Genomic DNA, 22,694 nt, shown 5'->3' with positions numbered 1-22,694 from the left:
CATTGCTGAGTTAGTAGCCCGATGCCTCGAGTATCAGAGAGTCAAGGCGGAGCACCGCCATCAAAGTGGGTTGCTCCAGTCTCATGCTATACCAGAGTGGAAGTGGGATACTATATCCATGGATTTCATCATTGGTCTCCCTATGTCATCTCGTTGCCATGATGCCATCTTGGTGACAGTTGACAAGTTGACCAAAGTGGCCCACTTTTCACCAGTACGGACTACCTTCACAGCACCAGCAGTAGCACAGGTGTTCTTACGAGACATTGTCAGACTTCATGGCGTTCCACGCAAGATTATTTCTAACAGGGATTCCCTCTTCACTTCTTCCTTTTGGAAGGCATTACAGGCAGCTATGGGCACCAAGCTCAATTTCAGTAAAGCCTATCATCCGGAAACGGATGGACAGACAGAGAGGGAACCAGGTGTTAGAGGATATGCTTCACATGTACGTCATGGATCATCAGACCAGATGGGAAGAGTACCTTCCCTTAGTGGAGTTTGCCTATAACAATGGGCATCACACTTCGTTGGGGATGCCACCCTCCCTATCAGGCATTATCGGCAGGCCTTGTAGGACACCGGTGAGTTGGGACCACATAGAGGACAGAGTTGCTATTGGTCCTGAGATAGTTCGGGATATGGAGCAGCAGGTGGATTTGATTAGGCAGCGTCTGAGAGAGGCACAGGATAGACAGAAGAAGTATGCAAATGCGAAGAGGATAGATCGTAGCTACTTGGTTGGAGACAGAGTCTTCTTGAGAGTGCGACCGCATAAGAGTCCAATCTGTTATGGAAAGGGTTCTAAGCTCGCACCTCGCTTTGTAGGACCATTCGAGATCCTTGAGAGGATAGGACCAGTTGCCTATCGTTTAGCATTGCCACCTAGCCTGTCACACATCCACGATGTGTTTCATGTATCAGTTTTGAGGAAGTATATCTATGATGAGTCTCATATTTTAGATTGGGATGCTTTGCAGGTGGAGTCGGACGGACAGCTAGCTTTGGAGCCCATTCGCATTTTGGCACGCCGGACGCTGGCCCTTCGAGGTCGAGAGCTGGACCAGGTTAGGGTCCAGTGGGATTGCTATGATGAGGTTACGGCTTCATGGGAGGACGCTGCACGTATGAGATCACAGTACCCCCATCTTTTTGATGAACTCCGGGAGGAAGTTCATGCCTAGAGGGGGAAGGTGTGAGGCCCTACCCCGACTCATCCTAGCATTTCAGTGATTTTCATGTTGAGACTATTATGGATGCTTTATTTTTATGCATTATGGATTTAGAACTTATATGATTCCATGATTTGGATAACATTGATGTATATCGATGCTTCATTTCTATGCATTATAGATATAGAACTCTGTATGATTCTAGAATAGGATAACTTTGTGATGATGTATGTCATTATTGGATTTGCAGGACTTTACTATGATGATAGAAATAGGATGCATGTCTTATGTATGGATCAAAATTATGAGGATTATGATAATTACTTATGTGGATTTATTTGGATATAAGATAGATTGATTTGTTTAATGTCAATTGTATGCAGAGTGCTTGATGTGTATTCTTATTCATGTGTTTAATTTTTTATGAGATTATTTGGAAGTACTAATGTGTAATTGAGTTGCGCAGGAAAATTATCCATGTGACCATGGAAATACTATGGAGAACCAAACCTAGACCTATGTACGTTCGTAAAACCAGGGGTTGTCTATTTGGAAAGACAACACCTCGTATGTATCGTATTTTAATTGTGACAGTAAATGTTGCATGTGTGTTAAATTGAATTTATTAATTTGTGTAAATCCAACAAGAGACAAATTCCATGTGTAATTTTGTAATATATTCTATTGTGTCACTTGACACGTGCTGATTTGTGTCTTGATTTTTGACTTGTCTCTTGGAGGGAGTTGTTTAACCATAGCCTTTTCAAACATTTGAATGTGGTCCCAAATTTTCCTTGGGTAGAGAGTCTTTGGGGTGGTCAACTCAGGTTTGATCCGAAGGTTAACTTCAGATGGGTTTCTAAGGGGTCAAATGGACTCCTAGGGGTAGTTTAAAGGTTTTTCCTAAAGTCCATAAGGTATACCCATAGTTGAACTACTCGCGACTCGGCTCGACTCGCCAAGCCCCTGAGAAAAAAACTCGGCGAAAACTCGGGAAAAACTCGGAAAAACTCGGCGAAAAACTCGGCAACGTAAAAACACGCTTAATTTTAATAAAAAATGCATTTTTTTTGCAAAATTTAATGAGAAGATGCATCCAATGAGTCAATAAATGATAACACAAAAGAAACAAGCTGATTCTAGATATATTTGATTGCAAAGTGTCTACAAAATCGCATCCTCATGAGAAATGCTGATGGCTGGAAGCAAAATAGTAAATAGTTTTTGTAAAACCAAAAGTAAATACAACTTCCTCTCCCCAGCTCTAGCTAAAACTACTTTCAAACTTTCATCATATTTGAAATTTCATCATTCATACTCATAGTTTCAAACTTTCAACTCAAAGTTGGGGTCAAGGGGCATCGCCGAAGGATCTTGAAATTTGACTGAAATTTGACTAAGTCTGGAAAATTGAAGAATCCTCCAAAAACTAGATTTTGCATTATAACTCCTGGAGGTCCGAAACCACTCTCAAACATCCTGACAGTATATATGGAATATAACTTAAAGTATAAGAAAGATATAAGGAAATGTCACTTATACTTAAATGTTATATTCCATATATGAATCCTGACGGACAGACCAAAAAACTCGGCGATTACTTGAGGGCATAGTGGCATCTCAGGGTGGCCCTTCCAAGTGAGTTTCCCCCTTCTCAGCCCAAAACCATATAGAAAAACAAAAAATGCATGTATTTTTGGCCGTTTTTTGTTGTTATGCTAACCCAGGCGAGTTTTTCTTTAAAACTCGCCGAGTTTTTGACAAAAACTCGCCAAAAACTCGGCGAGTTTTCCTGGCGAGTAGAAGTCATTACTACTCGCCAGGTCCAAAAACTCGGCGAGTTTTTGTCACTCGCCGAGTTTTCGGCGAGTGTGCCATCTATGGGTATACCTATGGGTTAGGAGTATTTTTAGGCATGTGACTGCTCCCATGTGACTGTTTAGTCACCTCAAAAAGTGGGTTTCCTAAGGTGAGAGAAAATTCAATTTAGAAAGTTCCATCTAGGTTAGATAACCTTCCTTTTTTATGTGAGATCTTTTTCCCCACTTTCTCTTACTTTTTCCTTTTTCAGTTTTAGTAACCTGTGAGAACTCTCACTGAGGCCTTTTTAGGCAAGGATTAGAGATTTTGTGGGTAATCACCCACTCTCCATTTTTGGAGATCATGCAATTTTGAAAAGAATAGTTTTTGGGATAGAAATTTGGCTAAGTGTAGAAGAAAGGATTGTGGAATTGGGCTGTGCTCATCCTCAAACTAGTTCTAGCAAACCTTTGGGCAGATTGAAGGTTGGTTCATCTTCTCCCTTTCACATTGCATGTTTACGTTGGAAAGATTGTTTGTATGTAAAAGTTGTTTTCTTGTATTTTCCTTTGTGAAATTATTATGTGACCTATCTGTTATTTCTTTTATGCATTTTCTTGTGATTTGGGAGTAACCAAGGCCTTCTACTCTTGGGAGAGTAGGATGGTCTTGCGGGTGAAAGGAGTTTGACAGCCCTCGAGTGAGAGGCTCTCTTTATGAGAGTGATCTCAAGGGTTGTATATGTAACCCTTGCTGCATAGCCTTGTGTATGCATTTGGGGGTCACAAGGAGAGGAAGTATGGCATGAATGCCTTGGGGGGCATAAGGATGTGGGGTTAATGAACTTATGATATATCTTTGTTGCCATGAGATGGCTTTGTGATCTACCATTCTTGCAGTCTCCTCAAGGTATTTGGTCCACTTCCACCCATGTAAAAACACCACATTTTATGGTGAAGTTTGGGCATGACAGAACAGATGAATAACCAATCCAAGCCAATACCACAAGCCAGACCAAATCGGAGAATATCGGAGATGGTCTTCAGATCAATATCATAATCCAACCACTCTACTGAAAGCTGGTAGACAGCAAAATAGCTAGTGTTGACATCAATGACAAAACATCAATGCAACACATAATCAATTCCTCCAACGTACCCTTACCATGGTAATGCAGAGCGGATTAACAGAGTCTTGGAATCCAATTAAATGGCAAGAAATTCAAGGAATGTTTACTACATGATAGATAAAACAGTAATGAAGATATTGGTTCAATATGTTTTAAATTAAAATAAGTAAATCTGCATTAAGTAAGGAATCATAGAATATGAGTAATGATTCTATCTGAATTCAAATGTTTGCACTATGTTCATTGTGTAAAGGAAATAAGTCAATGGGGCGATCAAATGTCTGCTACTACATCCATTTCCTTGGATCAAATGTTCACCATCATAAGTGAGGTGTTGGGGTGTTCTAGTTATAGTCCAAAACAATCAGCATGAAGAGAGGATCATAACACGGGGGGGAGAATTAACTCCTTTCTTGATTTTTCTCCTAAGGTTTTGTGAGATTTTAGATCCCCTAAGACAAATCTTTTACAAAATTTAATGCAATACCTACTTTAAGAAGCACTAATTATTCACTACATGTGCTACAATAACCGTACAAAATGTTGTACCTTTGCAAGTTGTACTCAACAAGTCCCAAAAACGATAGCCATTAGTAGTGGTATTCTCCAATTCCAAATTGACCAAGGAGCGAGAATAAGTAAAAAGGAAAATTTCTATAGGGATTGTCTACTCTATGGGCCCACAAATATATAGATTTGAGTGGATCTAGTACAACATACATATCTTCCCAAGGCTAATCACTTGTCGGCAATGCATCACAAGTGACATACAACTAATGGCTTCCAGCTTCCAAAAAGCCTACGCGATCGTCTAATACACCTAAGGGTACATGAAAGCACAAGACCATATGTTAGACACATATACTAAGAGAAAGGGTAAATCGGTATTTATTACTTATTAAATTTAAACTACCTGATCTATAACAGCATCAACACATTATCAATCATTATGCAAGAAATGAACACGTCCACACAAGATAACACAAAATTTGTGTGAACCCAAAAAGGGAAAAACCACAATGAGAATAGTTGCTTGGATCTACTGCCCAAAATCTTGCCTCACAAAATAATATAGAACTTACAATAACTTTTACAGGCACCAACCCACAAGAATTACAACCCAAGACGGAGACACCAATCTCTTCACAATCTGATTTGCAGGCACCAAACTACAAAAGACTCCAATCTCCTCAAACTAAGCTTCAACACAACCACTGAAACCCAACTCAGATCGAGAGCTTCCAACCTCAATTACAATGAAAGATATAGGAATAACAAAAGAATCTATCATGCAAACCTTTACAATCTTACTTCGCATATGTTCAATTCAATCCGCATCATCTGGCGAACCTGATCTACTTCACAATGCATATTCAAATACAATCACACTGTGGATAGGATGTCATTTTTGCACGCACACACACTTCACTACAACAACACTCACCAAGTTACATGAATGATCATCAATATATATCGACTCCATTATGTTGTTAGCATCTTCATGTTGGCTTAGAACCTTTTAACACCATCTACAACTTACCATGTCGACGAAGGGATAAGCTTTAATTCAAAACAATATGAAACGTGTAGTCGGCTCGGCCCCAAATCAAATGCATGAAAATAGGAGCAAGGAAATGCCATGCGCTTCATATCATGGACTTGACTAGTCCCATTCTACCTTCACACGCTTCCCCCAATTGGCAAACGTTTCTTTTCTCTAGCATTTCCACCCAAACATCATTCGCAGTAAACCAGTGAACATGGTATTCAATCTGTCACTTGTAGATCTCTATCCCACAATGCGAATCTTCTAAAACTTAAAACCAACATGCTTCTTAAGTAGCTTTACTTATCTTCCAAACCTCAAGCCATAATTATGAACAGCGATAGAATGTCGTACCAAAAACTATGACAAAACAACCTGATACAAATACCACCTTCGATCGACAAACCTCAAAATATTGTCGCAGACTAATCCAAGCTTCAACAAAGTTGGCAGACATTCAAGATCTGTTGATTCTGGTATATATATCTAAACTTTCTATGTTGCTTTTGACAATAATGATAACATTAACATCTACAACTGGCATTCCAACTTTACATCAGTGACAATTCATCAATCTTCTCATCTTTGACATTAATGATAACAATATGTTCAACACCATATACAAGGGTCATTTGATGGCATGGTTTGGGAGGCAAACCCCTCTAGCCTTCATTGGAAACTATATTGGGAATCCAACTTTTTTCCCAAACGACAACTCTTCTATTATATTTGAAAACCCTCAATAAAGGGTTGCTACCCTATAAAAGAGAAAAAAACTACTAACAAGAGCAAAAACAATAGTAAAGTTGGGTAAAATCATAGGTCCACCGTCCACTACTACTATAGCCCCTTTCTGATCACCAAGATCTCAAGAGGGCAAGGTGAGAGCATACAGGGATCACTTGTGTAAATGTCCTAAATGAAAAATGTTGCACAAATACACAATCCTAGAAAGAGCTTTGATATTAGATAATAAGATCCTTGTTACAAAAGTTTAGCTAAATAATTGAAATACAGAAAATATATTAGAAACAACAACACATCAAGTATATTGCATTGAAACAACAGATTCATATTACGACATATCATTCACCTCGTTGAAGAGGCAACCTCCTAGAGCAATGCTCAATACAATATAATTCATGGATAACCCATTAGTCTATCTCAACCCTGTTGTGACGTATTCACACATCGCCCCATTGCAAATGGGGACCCCTGCTTTTTGCTTTCTAGGGTTTGTTTTCTAGGTCTTTTAGGGTTTTGTCTGTTAGCCTTTGCAGGATGAGTGTTGTTGAGGGATCGTTGGATTACAGGCTTTGCTTGAGCCAAGGTGAGTCCACAGGGCCCCAGGATTAGGGTTTCTTTGAGAGTCTTCCTTAGGGCCTGGTGTTGCGCTTGTTGCTAATTGTGTCTTGCTTTGTGAGTGGGTATCATCCTTGAAGGTCTGAGTGAGGTCGAGTTGGAGAGTGATGAAGTCTGGAATGTCATCCTGATCTTCAAATGCCCTGAAATTTGGCTAAGTCTGGAATGTCCTGATCCTGAAATTTGACTAAGTCTGGAAGACTGAAGAATCCTCCAAAAACTAGATTTTGCAATATAACTCCTAGAGGTCCGAAACCACTCTCAAACATCCTGAAAGTATATATGGAATATAACTTAAAGTATAAGTCTTAAATGTTATATTCCATAAAATGATCCTGACGGAGAGTTCAAAAAAGTCAAATTTCGCTCCTGACCCTTCCAAAGGGTCCAAAGCGAATTTCGCTCCTGACCCTTCCAAAGGGTCCAGGGCGAAATTCTCCATAGGACATTCTACTTTGACCAAAACTTAGAACCAACTCGTTCCTAGGCATTTTTTAGGGCAAAACACTTGTTTGGATGAAGAAATGTGATATGAAGACAGGATCTTGGCCAAGATTAGGAATTTCGCTCCCGACCCTTCCAAAGGGTCCAGAGCGAAAATCTTTATAACTCTTGTTTTCCTCCTTATTTTGGCTAGGCATTGGCTTGATGGGAGATGAATGGGTATGTTTTTGCCTTGTGAGGTGGTTTGAAACTTGAAAACTGAGCAATTTGGCCTGGAATGGAGATTTCGCTCCTGACCCTTCCAAAGGGTCCAGAGCGAAAATCTTATTTGAGCTTATTTTTCACTAACTTTGGCTAACTTTTCATGTGCAGGGTCTCTTGGAATGAAGATTGGACTTTATTTGATACCTTTGTGGATTTGGAAGCATGTAAAAATGAAGAATTTTGGACAAAATGGTGAATTTCGCTCCTGACCCTTCCAAAGGGTCTAGAGCGAAATTCCCAATAGCCCTCTTTATGCAGTGAAGAAGGTCAAATTTTTGACATGAATGAAACAAGAACAACTCCCTTTTGCCTCCTGAAGATGTTTTTGACTTGGAAAGTGAAGGATTTTGCCCAAAAGGAGAATTTTCGCTCCTGACCCTTCCAAAGGGTCCAGAGCGAAAATCTCTAGAGGAGACATTTCTTGCTCAGTTGGGTCGAATTGAGGTATCAAAGGCATAATGAAAGGAAGAATGAGCATGTTGAAACCCTTGGGCGTGTTTGGAAATGAAGAAAATGAAGGATTTTGGCCAGTAAAGGTAATTTCGCTCCTGACCCTTCCAAAGGGTCTAGAGCAAAATTCCTTATAAACCCACTTTTGACCTTTCCTGGACATGGAAGCTTATTCCTAGGGTGATGAAGGACGAAATCCCACCTTGCAAAGAAGTTTCAAGTTTAGAAAATGATGATTTTGGGTCAAAAATGAAAATTTCGCTCCTGACCCTTCCAAAGGGTCCAGAGCGAATTTTCTGAAAAACACTTTTTGCTATCAAATTTTGCTAAAGTCAAGTATGAGAAAAGGTGAAACATAGAAGGAATTGCCCCTGGGAGTAAGTTGAGATTGGAAGAAATCATCAAAAGATGAAGGAATTGAGCCAAATGGTGAATTTCACTCCTGACCCTTCCAGAGGGTCCAGAGCGAAATTCCTAAAAACCCCTATTTTCTTGCAAGGTCAAGGCAACTTTTTAGATTATATGGCTTGAGTGGGTGTGAGGAAGTGTGTTTTGCCCTTTGAAGATAATTGAGATGGTCAAGAGGAAGCAATCAAGCCTAGAAAATGATTTTCGCTCCTGACCCTTCCAGAGGGTCCAGAGCGAAAATCTCCAAAACTATCCTTTCTTCCAAAGTTTGGACAAAGATAAGCTTAGACATGGGTGTAAGAAGACGTTTGAGTTGCCTTGAAGTTGAATTGGACTGCTAAGGATGCAAATTTTGATGCCTAAAGGGAAATTCGCTCCTGACCCTTCCAGAGGGTCCAAGGCGAAAATTTCCAAATCCTCCTATTTTCCTTACATTTCAAGATGAGATTTTGGTTTTCAGGACTCAAAGAGGAGTAAGGCATGATGTTCTATGCCTTGGAAGTGATTTGAAGTTGGAAAGGATGAAGGAATGGTCCTAAAACCTAAAAATCGCTCCTGACCCTTGAAGAGGGTCCAGGGCAAAAAAACACTAAAGACACCTTTTCCTCCAAAATTCAAGTGAAACTAAGCCTGGAATTCAATGAAAGAGCCTATTTGGAATGCCTTGACGAGGTTTTGGACCTTCAAAAATGAGAATTTTGAGCTCAGGAGAGAATTTCGCTCCTGACCCTTCCAGAGGGTCCAAAGCGAAATTCCCAAAATGCAATATTTCCTTCAAAGTTTTGATGAGCTAACCCAATGATGGAGAGAAATGAACCCTGGAGATTGCCTTAGAGGAGTTTAATGATCAAACTAAGGTGAATTTTGGCCTAAAATGAAAAAATCGCTCTTGACCCTTCCAGAGGGTCCAGGGCGAAATTCACATTTTCACCTAATTCCCTCATGAAAAATGATATAAATTCGAAATGCAAGACTTTGAGTAGGTCAACGCACACATGAACTCACCTTCCAAGAGATTTTGGAGTCAAGGAATGAGGTATTCAAGACCTAATTTGAAAAATCGCTCCTGACCCTTCCAAAGGGTCCAGGGCGAAATCATCAAGAAACTTCATTAAGCCTCAATCAAAACCTAATATTCCCAAATTTTCTCCAAATTTGCCAAAATTAAGACATCTAGGGTGGTTAGATCAAATTCGCATGATTTGAGGCCTTTATAACTAAATTAATTAATCCACCTTAGAGGCCTTGAAATTAATTTTCAAATTTTAAATGAAAGTGAGCGCTCAAAACACATTTATTGGCTTTTACATGCAAGTCGGCCTCCTTTTAAGTGGGATTTTAGCCTATTTTATTACTAAATACCTAGGTCGGCCTTATGCTTAATTAGGGTGAGCGCCCTATATAAGGAAGGAGTATTGTTCCAAAATGCAAACCATTCATTCATTGTTCTAAGTGCGATTTTGAGGAGCAGATTGGAGGAGCGAAATCTAGCAGATTGGAGGCGAATTTTTGCTAAGTGTTGGAGGCTAGAGAAGGTGAAGCTCTTTTGAAGGTTAATCAAGACATAATTCATCCAAGGAGGGCCAGAAATTCAATCTTTATCCAGCAAAAATCTGATCTTCTTTCTTCCATTTTCCAAGGTTCATAGTTAAGCATTCAAGAGGAAGGTATGAAGAATCATTTTGAAGTTCTTATTCAAGACTTGTTTTGATTTCCATAGCAATCTTTTAAAGTCTAAGTCTTGGGAAAAAAAAAAAATCTAATTTCATTCATAATTAATTTGAAAATTTAGAATTCTGGATTTATCATATCATTTTCAAATTAATATCTTAAATCATTCCCTTGGAAGGTCCTAAATTCTATGCTTTAAGGTATGATGCTCAAAGACTAACTTTAATCTTTTGTGTAGGCATCAAATGGCAACCCTCAAAGCCGGAGGATCAACTACTTGGCGGACCCTCATCAAAGAAGATCAAGTCAGGACAGGGACGATCTCCTCCAGCCCAATTTCATTAACGACGACCTTCTCCATCTATCTTCCAGTCCAGCATTTGAAGGAGAGCATCACCAAATTGAGAATCAACCAAGTATTAGACAAGGTGGCATCCTAGTCATCACTCCTCCAGTCGGGTTGGTCCACCTCAGCATGTCCAACTTCAATGTACCTGACTCATTAAAGGTGGCACAAACTTCAATGTACCTACCCCATCTATCCATTGGTCGAATATTCCAGAGAAGACATGTGTCCAAATAATGCAATTATTTCATTGGTCAGAATTAAGTCTGTTGTAACAAACCCTAATTACGGTTTCATTGTAGAATCTTGGCCATTGATCTCAAATTGATCTTAGCCATTGAATTGTATTGAGGGCACTATATAAGCCCTAGCTCTTCATTTGTAAAGGCTAATAGTTGGTCAGGAGTTAGAAGGTCAATAGTTAGAAGGTCAATAGTTAGAAATAGCAAATAAGTCAGTAAATAGTATAACAATTAGAGTAGAATAGAAAGAGAAGGCAAAGATTGTTGCCAAGATGTTGTTGTAAAAGGCTTGTAAAACTTCATTGACGAAATGGTGAAATCTATGGGTCGATTCAACAATTTGCATGGTCTCTATACTTATCAGATTTGATTTCATGTTATTAGATGAGTAGAAGAAATGTGTTTGATTGATGGTGAAATTTGTATATCCATACTACTAGCAGTTTGTTGATTGCAGACTTGCCTTGTGTAGTCAACTGGAATCATTCAGCTTGAGCTTAACTTCAATTGTCGCTTCTTCATTGACATGCATCAGCCTGATGGTGTCTATGCCTGTAGTGATGATCTGAACATCATAAAGCTTTCCTCCGAAGATCGCACTAACCTTGTGGAGATGGTCCTAGGATGTCAAAACAAGACTTAGTTAGAATTTCATCAAAAATCATTCATTGCTCCTACATTCTTAGTGTCAGAATTAGATCCTTTCCTCGCCCTCATCCTTTTCCTTTTTTTTTTCAAAATCTAGGCTAGTGAAATCCTGTGTTCCAACAATGTTCAAAGCAAATCAGACGTTTAGTCATCAAGTGTAAGTCCCCTTGTGATTCCAGCAAATCACATCATACCACAAAGAGCTTATCCACACGTAGAGATCCTACATACAAAGAACCTTGAAGTCATCCCGACTGATCCTTTTCGCGACATCTTCAGCATTCGAAGACTTTATTCAAGAGAAGATAAGGTACCTTTAGGTATTTTATTCTGTGTTCGCATGTGCATAAAAAACACATCAACAAACCCTTAATTTAAACTAATACTACCCAAAAGAACTACTACTTATGCATGTGATATAAGCCAACTTAGCAAAAGAAACAAACTTATGAACCATGTGTCCAATACTTGCGTTAATAAAGCTTTAATGCAAGTGTCATTAATTTTTAAAAAATAGTTACGACCATGGGTCCTAGCAAGGTATGGCTATGTCATTTCAGCAACAAGGATTATGGAGTAGCCACACAAGGGTTACTCTCATCTTTTGTGTATATGTGGGTGAGCGATAAAAAGTTGTGGAGAAAACCTGTCGCTAGAAAGCCAAGGCGACTAATTTGTACATGGAGGGTGAGACAAGAAAAAAGGGAATACCAATAGAAACTATGCATTCTGGTACATCATTGCCCACCAAATCATAAATGAAAAGCAAAAGGGAGAGACTTCTATCAAGAGAAAGAGAAGGGTTATTGGTGTTGTAAAACTGTTCAATATGCAATCACAAAAAATTGGCTGTCTTCTATAACCAATTTTTTCTTGGCTCATACCATTTCATGTGGCACATTTTCCCTATTTCAAACACATGTTGTAAGATACAATTGTTCATGGTCCCTCATTTGCCCTTGTGGAGGAAATAAACTATGCACCACCCTCATTAATAAACAGTATTCTAAGATGAGTAAGGTGGTGGAAAAAATGATGCAAACTTAGCTAAGGGAGGGCTATTGTGTCATCATTGATGGATACACTAATACAATAATTTCAGACCTGCTTAAAAGTCTGCTAACAGATCTGCAATAATTCGCCTTAAATTCTGATCATAAATCCACCTCAGACCTACCCTAAGGTCTGCTCTAGATCTGCCTAAATCAGGTGTAATAGCCAATAATTTTTCCCCCTTTTATACATTTCAAGATGGTGCGATTATTCCTTTCCAAAACACCGACCATTAAGGGAGGTGTCCATTTAATCCCACAATTCTGTCAGCCACCATATGTTTTCTTCATTAATTATTTTTTCTTCATTAAGTAGTAAAGCGCTGCCATTATAAGAGTCGGCCACAATTTAACTTAGTCTATTCAATTTATTCCCCAAGTAGTGCTAGTGCAGGTCGGCCTTAATTTTTAGACTTAATGAATTTATTTTTAAACCACTTCAAATGACTTAAGAAGGGTCAGCTTAGTCGCACTCACATTATTTATCATGGCTCCTTCACTAATATGAATCTCTTCTATTAATATTCCTTGCTGCACTCATAAATGGTTGTTCTTTATGATACTTATCACTGACCTTCATAACAAATTCACTTGCCTGGCTAATTTATAGGGTCTGCAATTAGGAATTCACCCAGGGATATGATAGATGCTTGTCATTCACCTCCTTTAGCAACCTATGAAAGGAGGTGACACAGCAACGAAACACTATGAACACCCCAAATCCTATTAGAGCCTATGCTTTAAATCCCAAATGGTATGCACCAAAATCTCTGAGAAAGCCTCCATCTAATGATGAAGAGGTCAAAAAGGGGCTCATGAAGACCCGTCAAAAAATGTATACTAATGAGTCTACTTTATTTCAAACACAATGGCTAGCCTTTGTCAATCTATGCAGTCCAACTTTCAACAAACCGAAGGCTACAGCAAATAAAGCAGCATTAACTCAAACTAGTCCTTTTGGATGGTAGAAATTAACTCAAATAATGCATCAAAGTTGAGTATGCTTGTCACTCACCTCTTATAGGTTGCTATCTCCTTCACTACAAAGAGGAATTGGTCCACATATAACTTCATTCAATCAATCAAGTGGAACAGAGTTACCTCTTGATTACAAAGAAATTGGTGGCCATATATAGTGCCTTGCAACTTCAAGATCAATAGACTTCTAAGTATCATCAAACTCCAACTACACATTGGGATGTTGATCCTATATATACCACACAAGTTGTTAAAGACAAGGCACAGGAGAGATTGGTTGGGGTTCCTTTAGATAAAACAGTCCCTCTTAGTGGCAATGACTCAAACTCAGACTCCAATTTTGATGCAATGTTAACAAACGCTGCTTAGAGGCATAAGCAAATTTTCTATGTTTTATCATTTTGTAATTGAAACTTGTAGCATTTGGGCATTTTGTGGTAATTTTATATGACATGTATGCACATTGACAATGAAAGCAATTAAATTCAGCTACTTTGCTTGCCATTTCTCATATAAAATCAGAGTTCAAATGTATTGTTATGTATTAAAGTGTAATGTCCCCTTGTGGGACTGCCTTAAATCTTGCCCTAAAATCACAAATGCCATTCAAATAAGAAATGTAAGATTGTTAGAGGTATAACTTTACCATTAAGAATGTCGTTTAACAAGATAAACCCTGATTTAAGTCCTGCAACCATATTAAACATTATTGGATATACATATTTATATAATTCATAAATCTCAATTATTTCCATTAAGTAGTAATCACACATATAAATAAAAATACAAATAATTATCATAATTCATTACATAGGTCTTATCACAACAGAGTTTGAATGAAGGAGCATGATAGGATCAGCCCAAAACAATCTTCACACTACACCGAAGAGCGGATATATCATCCCCCTTGGCCCCAAGTGATAGGCACCTTGGACATCCATCATGGGGTGGTCTACCTAGTGGGATTCTTGTATCTGCACCCCCTAACCATATTTCCTTATTCATCCTCTTTGAGGGCAAGATGGGTTTCAATCAAAGGCTTCCCCTACCAAACAATCCACATTATGGAATCCCTTGGAGAATGATATAAGACACTGGGAGCCTATCCTTTCCAATCAAGCTCAAGGCCACGGAATGAGCACCCAGTCATTGGGTCTCCTGGCCCCACCACGGGTTTGGGATACTTGATGGGGGTGTCAGTGCTGCTGCCTTCTTATCATTTATTTCTTCCTTCACCCCATAATGGGATGGTTGGTTGGTTTAAAGTATTAAATGAATCATTACTTATTATTCTCAAATATTATTAAATTCCAGGCATGCTAATTGGATCAGCAAGAAAAGTATTATGTAATCTGCATTATACCAAACACTTGTAAATATATAGTCTGCTGACTATTCTTATTAATTCTGAAACTGATTGTTTCTTCCTTGATCAACAGCCTTCTTTCTCTACTTTGATTATGAAATCAGTTATGAAGTTCGATACTCCCTTGAACAGATCGATTGATCTTCTCGATGGTTTGATGATCTCTGATCTGTTTGATTCTCTTTCTGTTTATCTTCCCTTCTAAATCTGCTAAGGGTCTGTTCATAAGTCTCCTTCAGATTTCCTTATAATCCTGATTTAGGTCTTCTCCTAAATCTTCTTTTTTGGGACAGATATCCCTCCTCTTCTCCACATGTCTTCTATTTATGTCTTTGTCAAGAGGAGCGATTCCTCAAGAGATGCAACTCCTTGAAGAGGGTCGGCCAAACAAAAACTAATTGAATCTAGTCCCTGCATTTTTAGTATGAGGTCGGCAATCCTAATTACTGTCTTAATCGCTGCCTTTTTATATTATTATTCCCCCCCCCCCCCCCGCAAAAACTTGGTGATTTAAATCATATTTATATGTGCCTTTTGCATTCATACATGAAGTCGGCCAAGGAAGGATATTAAACGTGCTTTTTGTAATGGAGAGGGTCGGCCATGAATGAGATAGTAATTAAATTATTCGCCATAAGATTTGGGTGCCAAGGGTAAAGAAGGTCAGCCAGGGGCAGAATAGATTAATTTCGTTTTTAATATAAAAGATGACATCTTGAAGGAAAATACCAGTTTAGGCCAGCTTTTATTAGCCTCTGGCACCACCCAGGTTTAATATCAAACTTGGGATCTGTTGTATTCATATGTAGGGGCATGACATAAAGTTTTATAATGTATATCATGAATGCCTTATCGATGTTATCATATAAACATTTGAAATATCTTATATCTTTAAATTTTTCCTATTTTATTACTGGCCATCCTCTACCATCCCCTAAAAAATGGCCTACCAAAAAACTATCTCAGAAATGTGTCTCCCCATCCACTATCATCCCCTTCTAGGAAACTCGGTGTAAATAGCTTGAAATCCCTTCCTAGATTCTTGAGTTTGAACAAAACAATTTAAAGAGATTGTATTGTTTTTCTTAACATGCAAGCAATTGAACAAAACTAGTAAGAAACATGCCAATGTGTGGCCTACTATAGGGTAACGAGGACTAGAAGTACAAGCAAGGGTCCCTCATTACAATCCCATGAATGTGTTCAAAAGAGTGACAAGTGCATCAATAATGCAATGTTTTGATGCAAAAACAAAATTTTCGCCGTAGAGATTCTTGTTAGCCCCATTCAACGAATTAATTTGTGGAATTTTTTTTGGTGAGGTGGAAGGGGGGAAGTGATATAGTTCGTTAGGGTTCAAAAGTCTCGCAATCAATCGTAAAAGCTCCATACTTCACAACATCTGAACAAGAAAGTGAAAGAAGGCTATGAACGGGGCCACCTGTTTTTTCCTTTGCATTTTATAAGGTTTTGAATGTTTGCAATAGTTTATAACTTCTGAATAAACATGCTAAAAATAGCATTCGTCTGTAAGTTCCATTTGTTTTGTTGGAGATGCTTGCAAGTTTTGATTGGCATTCCAGCAGAGATTAAGAGAACCTCTGCATCCTCATTATTTTCTAGGATTTTATAACAGGCTCTGTGACTACTTGAATCCAATGGTTACCTTTTCAAATTCTGCTATATTAATTATGATGCAAGATGGGTAATTGCTTAATTTTTTCTTAAAGACCACTTACGGTTTATATTTTATGGTATTCATCAAACTTTTCAATCAAGAATTATAACAATTTAGGCTAATATAATCAAATCTCGATAACGATAAGAATAAAGCAAAAAATGACTCACAGGCTGTGTTTCTCCAAGAGCGTGCTTCAAGGCCTGACCTGTTGCCTTGTTGACCAGAGCAAACGAAGGATAACTACGCTCGTCCTTCACTTTGACACTGAATGTCTCATCCTTGATCCATTGCTACCATGAGTTTAAAAACAATGACGATTATTATTATTGCATCACCCAAAGACTAAAGCATATCCCACCCATTGGAATATAGTAACCAGAATGCATAGAGGTTATTATTGCAAAACTAAGAACAAACTAAAAATTACATTACCACAAGTGCAAACCACCAGCTTAGTAACCAAATTTTAATATAAAAATTATGATGGCAAAACGTAAAAACAACTCTGACAAGAAAAAGCACCGCCAACTAGAGCAGCCCATCTACCCCCGTATAGTAATCATTTCAGGAAGAAAGTTTCGGAAACAAAATTCTGATCCCAAACATAGAACCAACTCTTTAAAACTAAAACTGGCCGATGCACCCACACAGAGCTACCCCAGAAACAGAGTATGTCACACTTCCAAAAGATTATGACTTTAAAATGACTTTGATACATTATACAGATATTTGCAGTCATAAACTAACCTTACCATCTAACATAGCAAATGAAAAGACAATCAAACAAGTCTAGTAGAGTTTTTAAAAATAAAAACCCGTTAAAACAACCTTCTAAACATGTGAGTGAACATAGATATGTCCAAAAACGCGTATACTAAAACTCAACTTACTTCGTCTGATCATAACATTTCAATCCCAGAGAATTAATCAACTCGTGTCATTTGATCATAACATTTCAAGTCCATAGAACGAAAACTGAACTCATTTCATCTGATCATAGCATTTCAAACTCAGATAATTAAAAACAAATACCTGGAATTCGTCGTTGGCATTGGCATGAACCAAAACAGCGGACCCATTTCGTATTGCAAGAGAAAAAGCAGGGTCAGCCTTGCACGAAACCCTCACAACCTGCCCACGAGGCAGATCCGGGTGCTTCCTTCCAGGTCGCGGGATGGAACTCCCGGAAGGCTCGTATCCAGGTCGCGGGATGGAACTCCCGGAAGGCTCATATCCAGATCGCGGGAACGAATCCCCGGGAGTGTCATACCCAGGTCGCGGATATGGATTCGGTGGAGGAGGACCAAAATCAGGCCTATCATAAGATGGGTATGCTTCGTGATGTATTACTTGACCAGTGCCCTGGTGCTCATGATGCTGTACGTGTGCAAAAGGCTGAGGAGGTGGAGGGAATTGGGTTCCTGGGGGAGGGAATTGGGTTCCTGGGGGAGGGTATGGATATGGTGGAGCGTTCGACTCTCGTTGTGGGTAGTGCTGGTGGGAATGCTTACGCCGTTCTTCTTCTTCTTCTTCTCGATGATGATGTTGATGGTGAGAGTGGCCAAAGGGGAATTCCATTCGAATTATTGCAGTTCGATCCTTGCACGTCTTTGACACTAATACAGAGTGCTAAGCATTTAGGAAAGTAGTTTACTTGATAGAAAAAAGCATACGCAGTCAAGCTCCCAAATTCAATTTAGGAAAGTAATTTACTTGCAGGAGAGGATGATGATGATATATTTGTATGTTTCTTAACCAGGAAGCATTGGTATACGACAAAATAAAATTCTCCGCACGCAGAATTTGTGGGGATTCGGCCGTATAAATCTCGTGAAGGTCAGGTCATATCTACGACAGGAGATGATCCCAACGCTCTGCATTTGCCATTAAAGAAATGGGATCGTTGGATGTCTGGCTCTCTTTACAAATGCTCCTGCATTGTGTTCCGTTGGGATTGGGTCTGGGTAATGACTTCCAGTTCAAGTTCTTCCTGGGGAGGTAGCTTGAATTTGGGTTATTCCTAAGGAGGCACTCCTAATATAAGTATTATGTTGGTTTTTTCCCAAGGTACTTAGGTAATCCTCTTATATTAGACTTCTTCTCAAGGAGGTAATCTTGTTATGTGGAGATCAGTTTAGGAAAATTTATTAAATAGCAATGGGTGTGACTTTATTGGTTCCTGCCTGCTGCAAGAAATTATAGCGGAGGCTATTTTCGCTAATCTCTTATTAATCTGAGTCAAAACAATCAATCATATTTATTTTTGTTGCAAAGATTTTCATGTTTCCTTGGTTCTGTCCGGAAAAGATGCAAATTATTTAGGCGAATTTTTATCCTCAAGTTTTTTGGCATTGGCATATTGGATACATTGGCGGTTTGCAGCGGTCTGCAGGGCTTTGTGCGGTTCTCAACAAGAGAGAACGCACACCTCCAGAGGCTGCAGGGCCCATCAAAGCAGAGCCCTGACGGTTGCTTCAAACAGATGGCGAGCCAGAAAAGACCTGCAGAGATTAGATCTATAGAAAACCGAGTACGAGCACGAGAAACAAAGCATGCAAACATATGGCTCGTAAGTTTTCATTTTGGGCATGCAAAACTACAATGCGCGGGCAAGTTCTAACTGAGAAAAGGAATACATTGTTCTGGGCAATCTCGAAGAGGATTAAAGAGGACCACAGACATTTTAGGTATGATTTCCTGAGTAAATTTAGGGTTTCTTTACAGTTTTCTTTAAAGCATTTAGGGTTTTTTACACAACATAGGGGTCCCTTCCACGATAGTTTCCCCCATCGCTCAGGAAGATAACTACTGGGTTTTTAATGTTCACTGAATGATGTCGGGTTCCTTTAATTAATAGTATCTCTACAGCATCTAATGTTGATGAATAGTTAGTTCCTCTACCAGGGAAATACTGAAGAAGGTGATTGACAACACCTTCTTGCATATCCTCCATCTCTACAGCTACCTTGGCGCTAGCATCAAACAGAACCACAAATACAGAATCATCAGAAATTGTTCTGAGGCGGACTTGTATAAATCTCATAATCGCCTCATATACGCATCCAAGCCTACAACTATGGTTATTAAACATTGCCAGAGTGGGACTAATGTCTCGGTCACCCATTGAACTTGATCTGTCAATGATAAATATGACATGGTGAGGTACATTCGTAGAATGATCACAGCGAAAATGATGGTCATCATCCGTTTGGGGCTTTATTTAGTGTATTGTCTCTTTATAACTCTGTTAGTTTGGAACATAGAGACATATATTTGAGAATTGAAAAGGCGTTGGATATAGGAAGGAAGGGCAGAGTCAGTTTCGAACATAGAGAAGGAGATATTTAAGAAATCCTTGTCAAAGGCCAAAGCATAAGACAATTGAAATTTTCTAATTTGTTAATTAGATTTTGTTAAGAACTTTGCAAGATGACTTAATCAAAATTTACAAGGTAAACTTTAAACGCCTCTTTATGAGAAGGAGCATATATCTACCAGGTTTCGAATCTAAGATGTTGTGGCAGCAAACACTGCAACTTAAAGCCAAAGTTATAAACCAAATATGCGTAATCAGAGTATTTTCACTTATTAAACAAACTTTACAACTTCACAGAATAAATGGAACCACAATTTGAATCTTACAAGAAATCTTTGTGATGTTTTTTTTTTGTTTTAGTATTTTTTTGCTTTATTTTGGAAACCCTCATAGCTGCATCACATACTGCGTAATTCCTTTTGCATATCTACCAGGTCTGGGAAGTATTTGGCTAAACCCCAGTATGGAGCTTTTAGATTGGCTGCAACTATCATTTCGCCCCATACATTCACTTCATTGCTGACCTATTGCAATTACAAGGCATTGATTAATTACTAAAATCAATCAAAATAAAGTCAATGTTTTTCTTGTGAAAATGCTTGTCAGAGGTTTTTCTGGATCTTCTTCCTGTGCACCAATAGGACATTGTTATGTTCATATATTTTGACATGCTTATTTGTTGAGTTCATCCAACGGGTAATCAGAGTATTTTCACTTATTAAACAAACTTTACAACTTCACAGAAGAAATGGAGCCACAATTTGAATCTTACAAGAAATCTTTGTGGTGTTGTTTTTTTTTAGTATTTTTTTGCTTTATTTTGGAAACCCTCATAGCTGCATCACATACTGCGTAATTCCTTTTGCATATCTACCAGGTCTGGGAAGTATTTGGTTAAACCCCAGTATGGAGCTTTTAGCTTGGCTGCAACTATCATTTTGCGCCATAGATTCACTTCACTGCTGACCTTTTGCAATTACAAGGCATTGATTAATTACTAAAATCAATCAAAATAAAGTCAATGTTTTTCTTGTGAAAATGCTTGTCAGAGGTTTTTCTGGATCTTCTTCCTGTGCACCAATAGGACATTGTTTTGTTCATACATTTTGACATGCTTATTTGTTCTGTCTATCTGTTATGCAATTTTGATGGCTTTCCATTATTCTAATAAGTCAGTTTCATCTCAACCTTTTCTATTGTTAGAACAAAGATTTTTGCTAGAAGTTATTTGCATAATTTCATATGGATATCCTGAGTAGAATTTTTTGTCTATTATCCTACTTGTCATTAGGGGAACAAAATTTTGAATATAATCGGTTCACTAGTTGGGAGATTGTGGCCCTTTTCATTGATAATTAGGTCTTTAGCTACTCTTAGAGGACTTTGTTTTTCCCAGTTGTCTGGGTATCAACGGGCTCTAGATGAAGCCTTAAGTCTCATATGCATTTCTGATAGCTTTGTGCTATTCTAAGAAGTAACTTTCAACTAACTCTCTAATATTGAATGAAAATTGGCTAAAGCTTAGTCATAAATTCAATAGCTCGTTATTTGAATACGCTGGGTAGTATATTTTTTGGTAGGGTGTTTTGATAAATAATGCATTGATGGCCACGCCACATCATATCTGATTCCTTCAGCTTAGGTGTAAGGTTTGAATGGTGTTTAATCAGTCCTCTTTATCCCATGCCTTTTGGGTGGAGCAGACTACAACTCCAATGGAAGTCTACTGGCTGGTCTACAATGTCATTAACCCACCAATGGAGCATTTGGCAAAAAGCTTGGGAGCTTTCCAAGGATGAAACAGATTACTTTGTTCTGCTAGCATTCTTTTCCACTTTTTTGTAGATATACTAGAACTTCTTGAGCTAACTGATAAATAAAGAAGAATTTTCAAATTACTGAGTGAGTTGTCTTTGTGATACAAGACAAACAGACAACAATCCCTGGTTTTCATGATTTGCTAATCTGGAGAACAAAATGGTGTCCACTCTACATCCATGTACCGAGGTCTGTGAGAAGCTATTGGGCCTGCACCAATGAGGTTGCTATCCCCCACCCACTCCCACCTCCACCCATAGAGATTTTGTTTAATTGTTTCTTTTTCAGTGCAAATATGTGCATTGAGTTAACTACTAAATACTAAATACTAAAATCAATGAAAAACTTGGGCTTTTCTTTCCAATTGAAGATATTATGTGAAACCTAATGGTGGAAACTACAATCTCATTTCAGTTTATTTACTAAAATTACAAACATAAGTTTCAACCTACTTAAGCTGAATAACAATTTTGAATTTTTGTATCATAAGCCCAGTTTCAATTCTTAGTAAGAATTTATGTACTCAAAGCATCTATTTATAAAGTTAAAATACACAACTTTTAGGGATTTAAGAATACTAAGTAAATATCAATAAAAATATTGCATGAAGGCAAACCTATTCAAGAGCTGTAGAAAAAATAGAAAGAAACAAATTTTAAAGCATACCTGAACTAAAATAGCTTATAAAATACAACTTAACTAAAACAGTCTAAAATAGATCCTTATCCATTGCTTGGAGCCTTGGAATATAACATCGAGAATAATTGTAGCCAAATATGATTACTGCTAAAACTAGTAACTTGCACATGAATGTCCATTGGGAAGTTTGAAAGTTGAAACAATATCTGTACTGCACCATCATGTTTTTTGAAGAATTCCAAAATTGTAACTTGAGACTTGATGAAATTAGCAACAAAAATATGGAAGCCATCACGAAATTTGCAATGAAGAAGGTATCTAAACTACTGCTATATTTGAAAATCCATGGTTATTAGGGGTTG

General features: G+C 38.3%; 1 protein-coding gene across 1 annotated transcript in view; it reads right to left on the bottom strand.

Annotated features, from left to right (window-relative positions):
- The window catches only part of LOC131073378 (ricin B-like lectin R40G3), a 48,719-nt gene extending 30,109 nt beyond the window's left edge, over positions 1–18,610 (bottom strand). Inside the window, exons 1-2 of the mRNA XM_058009800.2 lie at positions 17,592–18,610; positions 16,727–16,849 (exon numbers count right to left, since the gene is read on the bottom strand). Coding sequence (XP_057865783.2) covers positions 16,727–16,849; positions 17,592–18,137 — 669 coding nt within the window. The 5' untranslated portion in view covers positions 18,138–18,610. The remainder of the gene's footprint in view (positions 1–16,726; positions 16,850–17,591) is intronic.
- Positions 18,611–22,694: the final 4,084 nt, after the last annotated feature.

Source organism: Cryptomeria japonica, chromosome 10, assembly GCF_030272615.1.
Source record: "Cryptomeria japonica chromosome 10, Sugi_1.0, whole genome shotgun sequence".
Taxonomy (NCBI): domain Eukaryota; kingdom Viridiplantae; phylum Streptophyta; class Pinopsida; order Cupressales; family Cupressaceae; genus Cryptomeria; species Cryptomeria japonica.
The sequence above is the reverse complement of the archived record's forward strand: the minus strand, read 5'-3'. Positions and strand labels throughout refer to the sequence as shown.